The sequence below is a fragment of the Dunckerocampus dactyliophorus genome, chromosome 3 (genome assembly GCF_027744805.1).
Source record: "Dunckerocampus dactyliophorus isolate RoL2022-P2 chromosome 3, RoL_Ddac_1.1, whole genome shotgun sequence".
Lineage (NCBI taxonomy): Eukaryota > Metazoa > Chordata > Actinopteri > Syngnathiformes > Syngnathidae > Dunckerocampus > Dunckerocampus dactyliophorus.
This window is the reverse complement of record NC_072821.1, coordinates 6037643-6053120: the sequence shown is the minus strand read 5'-3', so window position 1 is coordinate 6053120 and position 15478 is coordinate 6037643. Positions and strand designations below refer to the sequence as shown.

Here is a 15478-nt window from a genome sequence, read left to right as displayed (position 1 = left end):
GGAATTTTACAGTAATAAATTATTAACATTGTTAAAAAAAAACGTCAGAATTCTCAATGAAAAAACTTTCTGAAGAATGGAAATATTACAAAAAGTGGTAATTTTACGAGAATTAGCTTGTAATATTACATCTAAAATGATGAATATTTTCCTTAATATTATAACTTTATTCCCATCTTGTAATGATGCGACTTCTTTCTTAACACTTTTTTTTTCGTGTAACTTGACTTTTATTTATTTTTTTTTTTTTCATTTCAGTATGGTCCTAGTAAACTTCAAAGAGGTCAATTATTCCCCCCCGCCCCCCCAAAAAAACAACAACAAAAAAAGCACTGTACTGCACTGAGAAGAGGATGCCCCTGTCATCCTTGTCCCTCTTGACTTCCGGGCTCATACACTGCAAAATAAGGAGAGAAGAATAACAACATGAAGTCACATCACAGGAAGTATGAGCTTTGAAGGAGATGAAATAAAACAATAGTGGTTAATATTGTTTGAACAACATGAGACTGATCCTGACACATAAAGACATTGTATGAGAAATGCTAGCCTCTTAAAAACGGCATGAAAGCCTTGAGTGAGGTTTGAAGATTTGTGTAGTGACATCAAACCAAAGCCTACATCAAACAGAATAATGAATGTTGCACAATAATAGCATCTGTGCCCTGAAGGAATCTTGGATTATTGACCTAAACCATTACTGCTCCAAAACAGGATGACAAGCTGCAGGGTTTCCCAAACGGGCTCCCCAAAAATGGGGTCTTAAGTTAATTTTTATAGGGTCGCCGATTATCAATAGTTTATGTACAGTGCAGTCGTCCCTCGTTCATCACAGTTAATTGGTTCCAGACTCGACTGCGATGGGTGAACTTCCATGAAATAAGATTCGGTGTTTTCGTAGTTGTGGCAAACAAATACGGTGGCCGAGAATTGCAAAACCCGCTAACAAAAAGCAAAACTAATTACAATTACACCACCCGGAAGGGGATTCTACCCCCGTTATACCCTCACTGACATATTTGATGGACCCCTGTAGTACATCTGTTTTCTTCCATCTGGTAAGTACCATTTAACAACTCCAACAACCGGCCACATGTGCAACAAGATCCTGTCAAGCACTTCCCGTGGTGGCTATCGTCTCATCAATGAATTGTAACGGCTGCTTTGAATGGCTTTACACTCATGTTACCCACTAAAATAGACATACAGTAGTAGGAGTAAATAAGTCATTTAAGATGTAAATTAAACTCCTGTTTGTGTGTGTCACAGTATATACTGTATGTTCCATAGCGGACCATTTTTGGCATTTGTGCATATAACGCCACAAAAAACGAGAGGTTCTGCAAAATATGAAAGACTGACCCAGATAATGGAATAATTCCGGATACTATGATCCAGAATATGTAAAAATAGGGGACCTTCGGAATTTTCATCATAGGAAGACAACAAATGAAGCTATTAAAATGCAACAAACACCAAGACGCTTTGAAATCCGGAGTGTGCCAACGGTTTTGTTGTGTTGCCAAACGCTACGGAGCTACATCCAGAACAAAACCACCATTACGGAAAATGCAATTTCTGTGAATAACTACTGAACTAATATTGGTATCATTATGAATCCAATTGCTAATGGTATGTTTTCATGGTCAAGGAATCTAAACATATAGATAAAATAAATGTAGGACTAATATTTATGGTGTAAATCACAATAAGGGGGGAACTATGGTGCTTGGCGGAGGTCTGCGCTGTCTGAGTGCTTTTTCTAGTTATTGATTAATAGTTAGTTATTATTATGTTGTTATTATTGTGAGATAAATTAAACATGCAATAGATGCCTTTTCTGCTTGTCTCACCGAACGCTGACAGCTAGTGGCCGATATAGAATACAGTACTACATTCACAATTAGAATGCTTCTTCTGCCTTGTACTTGTACTTATGTTTTTCCTAATAACAGGCCGTATTCCACTACAAAACAGCCGTCATTTATTAATTACTTTTTGAAGAACCGCATTAGATTGAGGGTGCGATGTTCGACCCACAATGTAGCGAGGGACGATTGTACTGTATACAATATATCACGTTCTTACAGGTCCCATATTGTAGTATTTGTCACCAATCTTAAGTCACAGAGGTACCACAGTTGTGTATTGGAAGCGTGTAGTCCTGAATCTAGCCTTGATGCTGGAATTTAGACAGTTTGAAAGTGCTTTTAATGAGACCTATTGGGAACAATTCCTGCCTGTTTGGAGGCGGGAGACGAGGAAAATAGACGCGCATGGCCCATGGCAATATATAGAGGCCGGAAAAACTATCAACTTCATTTTCATTTATTGTGTGATTCATTTATTTGTTTGTGGGGTTTTTTTTCTGAACAAAAATCTCACGACACAAAATCTTGTGACGCCCCTAGTGTTAAAATTACATAACATTTTAACAGCACCATCAAATGGTCAAACTTACAGCTGACCAAGAGATATTTGGCTTGAGTTTAATATGTGTAGCAAAGCCTGTCTTTTTGTCTTTTCAGAAACTAGTTGCAAACTAGTTGATTCTTTTGCTTCAAGCCATGGTTGATTAACACAGCTCCGACTTCTGCAGCTGACTGACAGATAGTTAGTAGAGCTCTGGTCTGTATTTTAAGACGTGTAGTGAACCCTGCTTTTCTGTTCTTTTTTTTAAACACAGCCGTCCTCCATGAAGTGGTGGACGTATGCATGAGGCGGGCTCATCTGGTGAAAGGTGGGTCAGAGGAGGAGTCACGTCTATGAGGAGTTTGTTTTTTTTTCATGACGTCATGAAAAGGTGGCACTTCGAAAGCAGCCGTTTGAGCACTGTTAGAACATCATCAAAAAAGCCACTTTTGCAAACTAAGGGAAAAGTTTGGGAAACCCCGCCATTGTCGTCCAATTCAACGTCATCCTAATTAAAAAAAAACCCCAAAACACATGAGCTGAAACAAAAAAAAACACACACACAATTTCTGTAAGTGACAGCAATCGTTGAAGCGTGGCGACATGACAAAGCTTGCTAAGTGACCCCTAAAAAAGCCTCCAGCTGATGTCTGACCCCTGCTGGGCACTGAATACATTTTTGTACTTGTTTAACTGCTACCACTTTAAATAAAAGTGAACTGCAATACATTGGGATGTACATACAGTATAGGTGGTTGAGGTATCAACTGTGCATTGAGAAGCACTTGCAAGGACTATGGCAACCAGTTAAGCCAAACATGACACTTAGCACCACCTGCAGGCAAGGAGTGGCCATTTTTGCAGTCAATTTTCTCTTTTCTTCTCCACTTCAAATGAGTTGCATGACAAATACTTCACCGGTACCAAACTTGATGCAAAGCTATACATTGCCTGCAGGTGGCGTAAACACAAAATGCATTATTTTTCCAGTAGATGATACATTCTACCGTCGTTTTCATGACAACTTGGAATTACGCTGCATTCCAGACAGCAGGGAAGTGTAGGAAATATCCCACCCCGTGAACCAAAAACACGGCCGACAATAAGCATAGACAAATTTCCCACTTTTCTAAAACACAGCATATGACATATTTTTGAGACTGAGTCAAGACAACAAAATTAAAATCGGAAACATTCAGAAAAATAATGTTAGCTACATGGAAGCAATGAAACCACACTGGAAACCTGAAAAAGAAACGAGGTAGCGTCGTTGACAAGGAGTCGGAATGCACCAGTGACTCCTTCTTTCACACCAATAGTATTGATTATTTCCTCTACATGGTCAAATTTGACCATATAAGTAATTCTTAATGCCAGATTTTCTTTGAAATGAAGACACAAATTGAGTTGAGTGCAGAATTCAACATAAATCCCGAGTTTCATGTAGTGAGAAGACACTGGTGCATCCCCAATTGTGACCCGTCTACACATATGCGGCTGTAATGTCCCATAATAAGACTTTCTTCCCAAAAGTGACACATCATGTAAAAAACAAAAAGTATTAGGGCCACACTGGTAATATTACAAGCAAAAAGTCGTAATATCTCGAGAAAAACAGCTGTCATCTTAAGAAAATTAAGTTTATTTTTTGTAAAAATGTTTTGTAATGTTACAAGTAAAAGTTTTAATATTATGAGCAAAAAGTAGAGCTAGTTTGAGGAAAAAAACGTGATGTAACCGTACAAGAATAAAGGCGTATTTTTTTTTTACAAAAAAATGTGTAATCTCAGGAAAATAAAATCTGACTTTTCCGGGAAAAAAAGTAATAATTTTTTATAAAAAATGTCAGGCTCTTCCGCGATGAAAAAAGTCATATTTTCTGAACACATAACTAGGGTTGGGCATCGAGCATCGATGGGAACTGGGACTAACATTCCGATTCTCCCTGAATCGCTCATTTTTTAAAATTTAGATCCCTACTTTTGGTGATCAGCGCTGTGATTCTGCAATCAGACCAGCCCGCTGACCTGAATAAATGGCTGCATAACACCAACAAAGAAGAAGAGGCAGGAAGTGTTTGTGTTCATCCACTTCAACCATGGCTAATGTGCGATGGCGCTGGAAAGTTTGGATGAAATTCTGAAAAAAGCTGAACATTCGGCGCCATGCAACATTTGCAACACCATCATATCAGGCAATGAATTAAACACCTCCGGATTCACGATGTACAGAGTGCCCTGTTTCTGACACACCACACTCAAAAAAGCTCAAACCTTCGTTTGAATTTTAATGATAAACCTACAGGTCGGAAACAAGAAATTATTCAGTCACTCGCGCCTATTTCACTCCTCTGACGGTCCCTTTTCGTCCTGGCGCCGTTGTGCTGTACTGTAGCGTTTTTGTATCCTTGTTAAAACATATTGCTGCACACGAACCGAAGATTCATTTACAAGCTAACAAGCAAGCAAGCTAGCGATGACACAGGAGACACGGCAGGGCGGCACGAAGGAGACTGATTGACAATGGTCTACAGCCAATGAGGACGCAGAAAACAATGGGCGGTGCAGACAGACGAGAGAGGGAAGACAAAGATACTCAACTTCCCACAATGCAATTCTTCTTAAAGGGCCAGGCCCGGTGTAATAAAAGGTCTGCTTGTCCTCTCACGTAAAGATGGCTTTTTTCAGGCAATAGTACAACGTTATTCCTGTAATCTTACAATTTTTTTTCCTTTCTGACATGGCCCTAATACTCCTTCGTAAAAACCAAAAGAACAGATGGTTCCCGATCTCTACAATACTAAACTGCAGAATGACAAATGGCACACACACACAGCAAACGTGTGATGTGTGATGAGATGCAATGGCACATTCCAGTATTGTGACCCTGAGACAGCATGAGGCTGGAGAGACACTTTTAAGGCTAATTCCTTAGCGCCACTGTCAAGGCTCTACTCACTGAGAGCTTGTCTTTCACAGCCCAGAGGAATGTATGGTTGCAATGCATACCACAAAAAACACTAGCTCTAAAAATATACTGTATCACGTATGAAAGAAGCGGTACAAAAGAAAAGAATCCAACGATGAGGTGCTTCAAGACAATCATCCCGGGTTAAAGAGCATCTCTTATGCGTCCAACGTGTCTGACATGCAGAGGCTAGGGACACAGGTAAGTGTGTGCTACTGAGGTAGAGTGGACCAGGCCAGAACTGACAAAGGGGGCAGGAGAAAGACCCCCAGAGATGGGTTTTGAAGGTGCAGAAGGGTAGTGTCTAACGTCCCCGTTTTCCCCAGACTTCATCACAGGCGGCAGTGACTTCGGGGAGTGGAAGCCATTAGTTAGCCCCGAGGCCGGCTTTGGCTCAGCGTGACCCGCATCTGTCCCGCCGTCTTCCAGCTCCCCGTTGTGATTCATTGCCAAATTTATAGAGGGAAGAATCTGCGGGCTTTCCGCCAGTGAATGTTTGTCAGGAGGAGACTTTCCCTCTTCTGACAGGCTCGGCCGGGCCAGAGGCAAATAGCTGTCCGCTGGTAATGAAGGTCCACAGGTGGCTTTGGAGTCCTTCGCACGGCCACAGTCCTCCTTTGCCTGCACGCTCTCTGGATCTGACAGCTCTGAGTGGACGATGACCTCCGCCTCCACCTGGCTACTGCACATAGATGGACCATCCTGCAAGAAGAGAACATTTCATTTCATTTCCTCCTTGTCTGTCCATTCTCATACACACATAATGCCAACATCTGTCTATCGATTCACATACACACAATAACTGTCCGTCTCTCCTCACATACACACGTAATGTAAACATCTCTGTGGCTCCAGCCAAGCATCCACCCTGTCATTAAAAGTGGACCTAATGAAGCCTATTTACTATCCTAATTCCCATTTACCGTGATGTTATCGTTTGCTACATTGAGACCTCCAGCCATGAATCCTGGGGAGTCTTCAGTGACGGTGTCTCGGTATCGAGTGATTCTGTTGGCCCAGTTATGACTCACAGAGCCGTTCCAAGCAGCCTGGAAATGTGACAGTGGCACGGTGGACAAAATGAATATGTGAAATCCCAGCAGCAAACCCCCATTTGCATGTTTTGACCTTGGGTTCAGGTGTGGGGGCGTCCACCCCATCCCCGGCGTTGGCACTCGCCATCAGGGTCCGCTCCTCTGGGGCTCGTGCTGACGGCTGACCGCATTCTTGGCCTGCGGAGGGCATTAGCGTTTCTAGCTCATGGCTATCGCTGCACTCTGGCACATTAGCAGCACTGGGGTAACCCCCTCTTTTGTATTGGGGGGTCGCAGCAGTGGAGTCCAGACTGCCAGACGCGCCCCTACGTGGGGGGAGAAATAAAAGAAGAAACTATAGAAGACTAAAACATGAAGCAACACAGGTGTATGACTTTTAGGTGAAATGATGTAAAGATGCATTACCTGGCTTTAGTGTTGCGAAAACTGAAACACATGCAGAGGAGGATGCATATGAGACCAAGGCACACACCAACGATGATGCCTGTCACTGCATGGATGTCAAGCTCTGTTAAAACAGCATGAAAAAATAGTATGGTAAAATATTATATAAATATTAATACTAATAATATAATAGCATTATATATATATACACACATTATAATAATAACATTAATAATCACATTAATACTAATATGTCACATTATTATTTTATAAGTATATATTTTAAGATACAAATACATATTATAGTAAATTAGGTTTAATATTTTGAAATCATTATTTATTTAGTAGGATTTAAATCACCTCTGCTTCTTCCTACTCCATTTCCAACACGATGAATTGTGTAAGTGGAAACACTTAATGTACTTCAATTTTTTTTAAAGCATGTTCTGTTTGATTATTTCAGCATGATGTGAAAAAAACATCACCATGATTTTTACTAATTGGATTTCTTCATTCCTTTTAATAATAATAACAATAATATAGTCATTATCATCCATCCATCCGTCTTCTATGCCACTTATCCTTACTAGGGTCGTTGGTATGCTGGAGCCTATCCCAGCTGACTTCAGGCGAAAGGCAGGGTGGCCGCACAGTGGCCTAGTGGTTAGCATGTTGGCCACACAGTCAGGAGATGGGGAAGACGTAGGTTTGAATCTCCGTTGGACATCTGTGAGGAGTTTGCATGTTCCCCCCATGCGTGTGTGGGTTTTCTCCGGGTACTCCGGTTTCCAAAAACATGCATGTAGAAGATGGATTGATGGATGGATTATAATAACTATTGATAACTAATAATAACTATTATGATGATGATGATCTTATGACTACAATAATAATTGTAATAATTGTAAGTACAGTATTCATACTAATGTTAATATTATACATATTATCCATCCATCTTATCCTCACCAGCATAGAAGGGGTATGCTGGAGCCTATCCCAGCTGACTTCAGGCGAGGGGCAGGGTACACCCTGGGCACATATAGACAAACAACCATTCACGTTCACATTCATACCTACAGACAATTTAGAGTCGCCAATTAACCTAACATATATGCAATACAAATTATTATATGTACTATTATCATTGTTCTATGAAGAATGGCTGGATTGTATATTATATTCTTCTGTAATCCGTTTCCACATGCGTCCACTGTAGGACTTTTTTTCCACATGGAAATAAACTGCTCAAAACAAGCAAACAATATAACAGCAATTCTCCATAAAGGAGCAGCAGACACTCAGTTCTACTTTTTATTCTGTTCCCAGAAACAACATAAAAAAACATCTTGTTGAATCTTGGCCGAGACAATAAAGACAGTTCTGTGAATGCTATTTATCTGAGACATAGCTAAAGTTAATAGTAATTCAGGGCAGGTATTCAACTGCCTTTATTGATATTCATGTATGCTGGCTATCTTTTGGCAGCCTGGATACAGAGAAGAGAGGAAACAGATGGCCAGAGTCTTCAACCACACACAACTATGTCACTTCCATTCACTCTGCAGGGTGGCTAATACAAACTAACCCCTGTTACACTTTATAATTAAATATACACTATATACACATGCAATACACTTGGCACATACCATATTGGTGAGGGGGAGTGTGAACATCCTTTGCAAGCGAATACGGCCCCGGCCCCACCTCCGTAGATGCGACCAACCTAAAAAAGTAATGGCTGTCACTGGACAAACCCCGCACCACAACACTGGTGATGCTCCCTGCAGGACAGAGAAATACAAAAGGATGATTTGTTATATCTTGTGTCTATTTTGTAAATAGGAATAGGTCTTATTTATGTTGCATAGTCGCTCTATCTTGAAGCATAACCGATTTGCTACTTGGCAGGAACCAGCAGAGTTGCTACTGTGATCGAAACGGTAAACAGAGGAAGAGAGGGACTTTGTTGAACCACAAATTGCAAATATCATTGTAAATATTGTAAAATTCTATATAAACTAGTATGTAGTGAGTGTAGCGCCACTAAATGAAGAAATACAATGATTAGATAGCATTTCTTCCTGTCATTTAATTGTGGAAAAAACACATTTAGTTTGATATGCACTGCTATTTAACAGTCAGTTCATGTTAGCTTCATGTTCCTGATGATCAATAAATACATTTTAAGCTCTCCCAGCGACAGACTCACCCTCCTGCGAGAGGTTTTTCCACAAGTCCTCAGGCAGGCTGAAGTTGCCGCTGTACAAGATCCTGTAGCTGACGATGACACCGTTGGGCTCCAGTGGAGGGCGCCAGCTCACCAGCACTGAGGAGGAGTCGAGCGCGCTCAACTGCAGCTCATCCGGAGGCGAGGAAGGCCCTGAAGGATAATGGAAAGAGAGAAAAGGGCGAAGGGGAGGAGGGATGGCAATCTGTAATTAAAAACTACAAATAAGGCCGCACAGCTGGGGGGTATATTTTGTCTTGGTGGGGGATTGCGTGACGACCATCTGTGTCCTGATGCTCCAGCCACCTGGGCACAGCTGAGAGAGGACAAGGCAGTGGAGAGGGACGAGGCTCAGGTGATCATATGAGGTAGGAGCGGGTGACTGGTGGTGGTAATGTCATGTTATGATTACAAGCTACACAAACTCACCTGCCGACACTTAAATGACAGGCTGATGCTCATTTTAATACACTTGCGCATTCTCATGACGTCTAATACAAATGACGGCCTTGGGAAGGATGATAATGCTCAATTTTGATTAACACTTACGTTAATTAAACATTAAAGTGTCACTGACGTGATTGATCAACTTTGCTTAAATATGTTCTATATTGTTTGTAATTATGTAACGTTATGCCTTACAAAAAGGGTGTTTCCCAAGGCAAAGGCGAAGCTCTCAGCTAATGCCTGGTAAACAAACCCTCCTAGTGGCAGCTCCTCGACTACGTTCAGTAGGTTTTTCACCAAAATAGTAGTCATGCCAAAACGTTGCTGCTGGCTTTACACAGTCTCCGAGTGATACCGTAAGTTTGTTTTCTTTGCCAAAAGACAAAGGTTTAAGACTGCAATGGATGAAACAAGCACAGGGAACAAGAAAGAAATGGACCACCGCCTCGCGTTCATTTCACTGAAGACTGCTATGAAGAGTAATACATTTGCATCGCAAAAATGCCTCCTCGGAAAAAAAATCAGACAACACAAATGGCTTGGCGTGATACTGTATTTGTCTCCCACCTCTTGTATTACTCTTTTGAAAGCATATTGTTTTGAGAAGCCAAACTCCTTACTTGTGTAACCCCAGCGACAACCTGGAACTACGTTCTTCATCACCGTGGTCCAACCAGAACTGGACTTAGGGGACCAAATGGGGGAGTAAGTCCCCATTGATGCACTACACTGCTGATGGTGATGTCATACAACTTCATGTCAAAAAATCCCAACTATCCCTTTAAGCAATGCTGCGAAACCATGTCAGTGACCCTTTTAAGTGTTAATAGTCTGCACTGATTCACTCTGAGATCTGTTCCTATTGAAAGAAATGTGTTAAGGCACTTTATCTTGAGCACTTTTCAAACCTTGAAAATGCAAAAACTACAGCCTGCAGAATACGGCGCAGTTCTATTACAACCACAGTAACATACGTACCATTACACTCACAGAAGGAATTATTTAGTTGTGTTCTTTGCAATGTGAACCAACTGAAAAAGCTTACGGTCAGACAGGGTGGACTCCTCCACTGTGCTGCTGAAGGGTCCCACCCCATCCACCCCATTGGACTGCACTGCTAGCTCGTAGCGGGTGAAGGGCTTCAAGGCCCCGATCAAGATCTCCTGAGCGGCACTGCAACACAAAAATATCAAGTATAAATGCTCACGGGTTTATTTGGTCCATTTTATACATATTAACTGATAAGAGTGTGTGCTACCATTTTCTACTAGGGAGAGAAATAGATCATCTGTAATTACTGTATAGGTAGCGTATTCAGCGACGAAAGAAAAGGAAAAAAGTGTTAAAAGATACAAATAAATAAGTAAAAAGTTGGAATAAATAAACATAATATAATAAATATAAAACAAAGTAATTTTAAATGTAATAAAAATAAAATGAAGTAATTTTAAATAAATAAAAATGTGAAAGATAAATTCATAAATATATACAAGTTTTAAAAAAATGACAAAATAGATATAAGGATAAGCAACACCTTAATAAAAATTAAGATTTTTTTGTTAAAAAAAATTTAGAAAAATATTTTGTGATTAAAAATAACTTTCCTATCAATGATCTCAGCTTCAGTCGTCACTTTTGATGATATGCAGTACATCACTTCCATGACATACAAGTGGGTTCTCAGGACAACACTGTCATGAAAACAGGAGTTGCTGCCATCCCATGAATGACAATAATAATTAAAAAAAACAATTAATTCATCAAACGATTAATCTAACCAATAGTTGAATGCCCAGCCCTAGTCAGGCTATGTTCACACCAAAGAAGGAGACAACTCCCATGCCCTGACAGCTTTTATTTACTGTAGCAATCGGATCCATCCTCCCAACAACCAAACCGTTTTTAGCTTGCGGCCTCATCCATCATCTCATCCTTTCATAAAAATGATGGCACACCCTCCATAAGGCTTTTAAAACACCATTCATCCTTGTCGTGTCCCTGAGTGGCAGCGGCTGCTATGAGTCATTGGACTCCATGTGATTAGACAATAGAGACATCCAAGTGCTAGTGGACAAAGCGAGGTTAACCTGGTGTGGTAGGTGACCAGGGAGGCGTTGGTGGTCCCAGCCGGGCTGCAGCGCACCGTGTAGTTGATGATGCGCACTGTGCTGAAGCGAGGTTTCTCCCAACGCAGATGGATGGAGGTGGAGCTGTTGGCCGTGGCCTGAATGCTGCTCGGGGGTAAGGGAGGCGGCCGCATGGGCAGTGATGATGCTTGAAGGCAAACGTGCATTTGAACTTTAAACCTTCATGAATAGTAATGTTTGGATGCATTGGGGTGGATGGAATTCTTACCTTTATCAGCCTTTTCTGTCCTTCCTTTCCACACTGCAGCTGATCCATCTGTTTGCTTGTTGAATGCCCAAACTCTCACTTCATACTGCTGGTCAGGGACTGGCACACAAAATTCAAAAGGAGACTCATAGTAAAACTGCAAACAGGACAGGGCGTTAATTGGAATCAGGCGATAATTTGAGAGAGTCTCTTATTTACAAAAAATGAAATCTCATTCTATAATAGTATAACTTTTTTTTTTTTTTACTTTAATCATGGAAAGCATGAGAAAGTGGAAAGGAAAACATCGCTCTCTTGGACCACAAGGTCATAAACACATTTACTACACATCACAGAAGCAAGAGAACCAATGTTGTAATAACGGGACGGAGCGGGACAATGATCCAAAACACACCAGCAAGTCCACCTCTGAATGGCTGAAGAAAAACAAAATGAAGACTTCGGACTGGCCTAGTCAAAGTCCTGACCTGAATCCTATTGAGATGCTGTGGCATGACCTTAAAAAGGCGCTTCATACTCTCCACTGTGGCTGATTGACAACAATTCTGCAAAGATGAGCGGGCCAAAATTCCTCCACAGCGCTGTAAGAGACTCGTTGCAAGTTATCGCAAACGCTTGATTGCAGTTGTTGCTGCTAAGGGTGGCCCAACCAGTTATTAGGTTTATGGGACAATCACTTTTTCACACAGGGCCGTGTAGGTTTGGATTTTTTTTCTCCGTTAATAATAAGTGTTCAGTTGTGTTGTCATTCACTAATATTTAAATTTGTTTGATGAGCTGAAACATTTAAGTGTGACAAACATGCAAAAAAATAAAACATCAGGAAGGGAGCAAACACTTTTTCACACCACTGTATATTCCAAATATAAGAAACAGTATCTCAGTGTCATTGTTGTAGTCGGCTATGAAGTCTCTGGGTCACTGTAGTTTATATGTACAGTATTTGTGAATGGAAAACGTGACAAACACACGAAGATGTGGTCGCACCAATCTACAGAATAATACATTGAGTATCTCCGCATGTGTGTTTACTGTAGCTGTTAATTAATGAAAGCACTCACCCAGCCCAGTGAGGAGATGATACCTGGCCTTCTTCCGAAGCCTAACGATGTGAGTCTGCGTCGTCTTCCTTCCATTGGCTGACTGCTCGGCATCCACCTCTCGGCAGGACAGCTTGTAGCCGGAGATGGCTGTGTGATTCGGCGTGGGATGCCATGTGACATTGAGCGTGTTCACTCTGGCTCTGACCTTCAGCTCAGTGGGAGCGAAGATCACTGAGGGAGGGGATGGACGTCAGTATGTAGTGATCTTAACAGGACACTCATAATCAGTGGCAATATATACTGTATAGGCGCAACATCATTGTAATGTTAACTGAATCATCACAGCGTGCTGCTTTAATAAATACACACAAGACACCTTCTAAAGGAAGGCCTTGAAGCGCCCACGCAGTCAACATACTACCCGGCGTGTATGTAAATGTGGTGGGCAGCCATTTTTGACTGACACCTCTTAATGTATGTTATTAAATATCCATATTCATTATGCTCACCTGCTAGAGAATTAATAAAGAACTTGACCTAGTGGCATTTTTCCTATATTAAAATGTGTCACATACATTTTATCTTGTTTGAGTAGCTGCCAAGCTGCCAGGCTGGCACTTGCATGCTGAACACTTGCAATTTACATTTTCAGGACTGACAGATACATTGTTCAGCATGCATTGTTCCCAGCGCTGCGCTTTGCCAGCTAATGTGTGTAAGTGCTTGGATAGAGTCTTCAAACTGAATGGTTGTGCACTACAAGCTTTAAAAAAGTATTCTATGAAATGCATTAGTGTGTATTCTGGAGCATCTCAACACGTCGTACCTCTACAAAAGACATACATCTTCAGACAGAACAGAAAATGTGGGAATACTTACTCATGCGGTGGTTGGTGTGGTTGTAATGGGCTAGGGTTTGGTGCTGAGCCCACTCTGATGGGACCCCGAAGCCGACACCTGTTCCAGCTGCTATCCTCAATCTGTATGCCTGGTTGGGCTGCAGCTCTCGAAGCGTGAACTGGGTCTCGTTACCAGCCACCTCCACTGAGAAGATGGTGTCCGCTGTGGGGAAATAAAAAGTACGAACTCGATGTGACTAGACTGGCTCATCATGTTGATTTCGATTAATTTAACCTGAAACTATTGTAGACTGGATCACGGCTCACAATATGTCCACTACCTTAAAAATCAGTGGGGTTCTTGGTATGACATAACACAATCAAACGTTTACAACACGTAACCAGTAATGAGGAACAAGGAATAAATATCTTTGATGATATACTAATGAGTCATGTCTCATTCAAAATCAATAGTTACTGCTTTAGTATAGATTCATGTTCCTGGTTTTGAGGAAGAGTGGTGAGAATGTGACAGAACTGAGCAGTCAATAGACAATTTTGCACCGTTTTGCACCTTTGACGTGAGCTGAATTTCACGTCATTCAAAATCAATAGCATTCTTGCTCTGGCAGGGGACCATCCGTGAAATTATTGGTGAAGTTTTGAAGTCTGTTACCGATAGAAAGGCGACACATATCTATATTATTCTATCCTAACGAGTCAAGTATAATTCAAAATCAATTGTCTTATTCCCACGTAGTCATAATCCAAAGTTTCAAGATGTAGAGTTAGAAATTTTGACGGTAAAGAGAGCAAAACATTATATTTTTGTAGTGATTCAATTTTTATTTGAACTCATATGTGGCATAGAAAATGGATGGATGGATGGATGGATGGATGGATGGATGGATAACTCAATCCCAACAATTTAGACGATTTTGACTGATCTTTCAAGGCACACAGAATATTGTGCTCTATGGCTATATTAACATGGAACCTACCAAAAGAAAGATGAGACCCCCGTCTTTCATCAGAAAACAAAGTTTGTTTCTACCTTTCTACCCAATGTTTAGTAATCAGCAGTAGAACATAAGTAAGTTTCAGGAAAATATCAGTTGCCGACTAGAAAAGGGAGAAAACCAGCTTTTTGTGAAAAGATACATCTCAAGCATAACTTTCACTTTGACACAAATATTTTTTGCTTTTGTGACAGCTCAAACATCAAAAGAACTATGTCACAACATAAACAACACAAAAAAGTTTATTTCTATTTTTTTTTTTACATCGAAATAAGAATTTATTAACAAATATAGCACCATTAACTATTTACAATTTTCACATGTGGAACTGAACTATGTGAGTTGGGCCTGAGCTACAGTATGTGTGTGCATGTGTGTGCACATGTGTGCATGCATAATTATTTTTTCATATGGTGCGTAATATAACAGCTGCCTTGATGCAAGGGCTTCCTCTTCCGCTCATGTATGTTTCTCTTTCTTCTCGTCATGATCCCTGCCGAGGTCTTATCAAATGCAGTTCTGCCACCTAGTGATCGTTTTTATGGAATTAAAATTGCTCTCAAGCCTAAACCATTGGTGAGGAGTTGCATCGGCAGCTCCTTTACCCTCTTGCGCAAACAAACCCGTAAAAAACGTATAAATACTTTGTTGGGATAGGGTGTTCAGTTTATAAAAACATATTACTATGTTTTTGGTACTGAAACAGTGAAACATCAACAGGGTTCTGACG

General features: G+C 40.9%; 1 protein-coding gene across 3 annotated transcripts in view; it reads right to left on the bottom strand.

The window, feature by feature from the left end:
* Positions 1 to 321: 321 nt before the first annotated feature.
* Positions 322 to 15478, bottom strand: part of igdcc4 (immunoglobulin superfamily, DCC subclass, member 4) — a 68657-nt gene continuing 53500 nt past the window's right edge. For all 3 annotated transcript variants that reach the window (XM_054770789.1, XM_054770790.1, XM_054770791.1), the window contains 11 exons: positions 13770 to 13952; positions 12909 to 13121; positions 11848 to 11946; positions 11580 to 11766; positions 10538 to 10665; positions 9028 to 9198; positions 8465 to 8599; positions 6840 to 6942; positions 6508 to 6739; positions 6303 to 6428; positions 322 to 6081 (listed from right to left, as the gene is read on the bottom strand). In XM_054770789.1, coding sequence (XP_054626764.1) covers positions 5569 to 6081; positions 6303 to 6428; positions 6508 to 6739; positions 6840 to 6942; positions 8465 to 8599; positions 9028 to 9198; positions 10538 to 10665; positions 11580 to 11766; positions 11848 to 11946; positions 12909 to 13121; positions 13770 to 13952 — 2090 coding nt within the window. In that variant the 3' untranslated portion in view covers positions 322 to 5568. The remainder of the gene's footprint in view (positions 6082 to 6302; positions 6429 to 6507; positions 6740 to 6839; positions 6943 to 8464; positions 8600 to 9027; positions 9199 to 10537; positions 10666 to 11579; positions 11767 to 11847; positions 11947 to 12908; positions 13122 to 13769; positions 13953 to 15478) is intronic.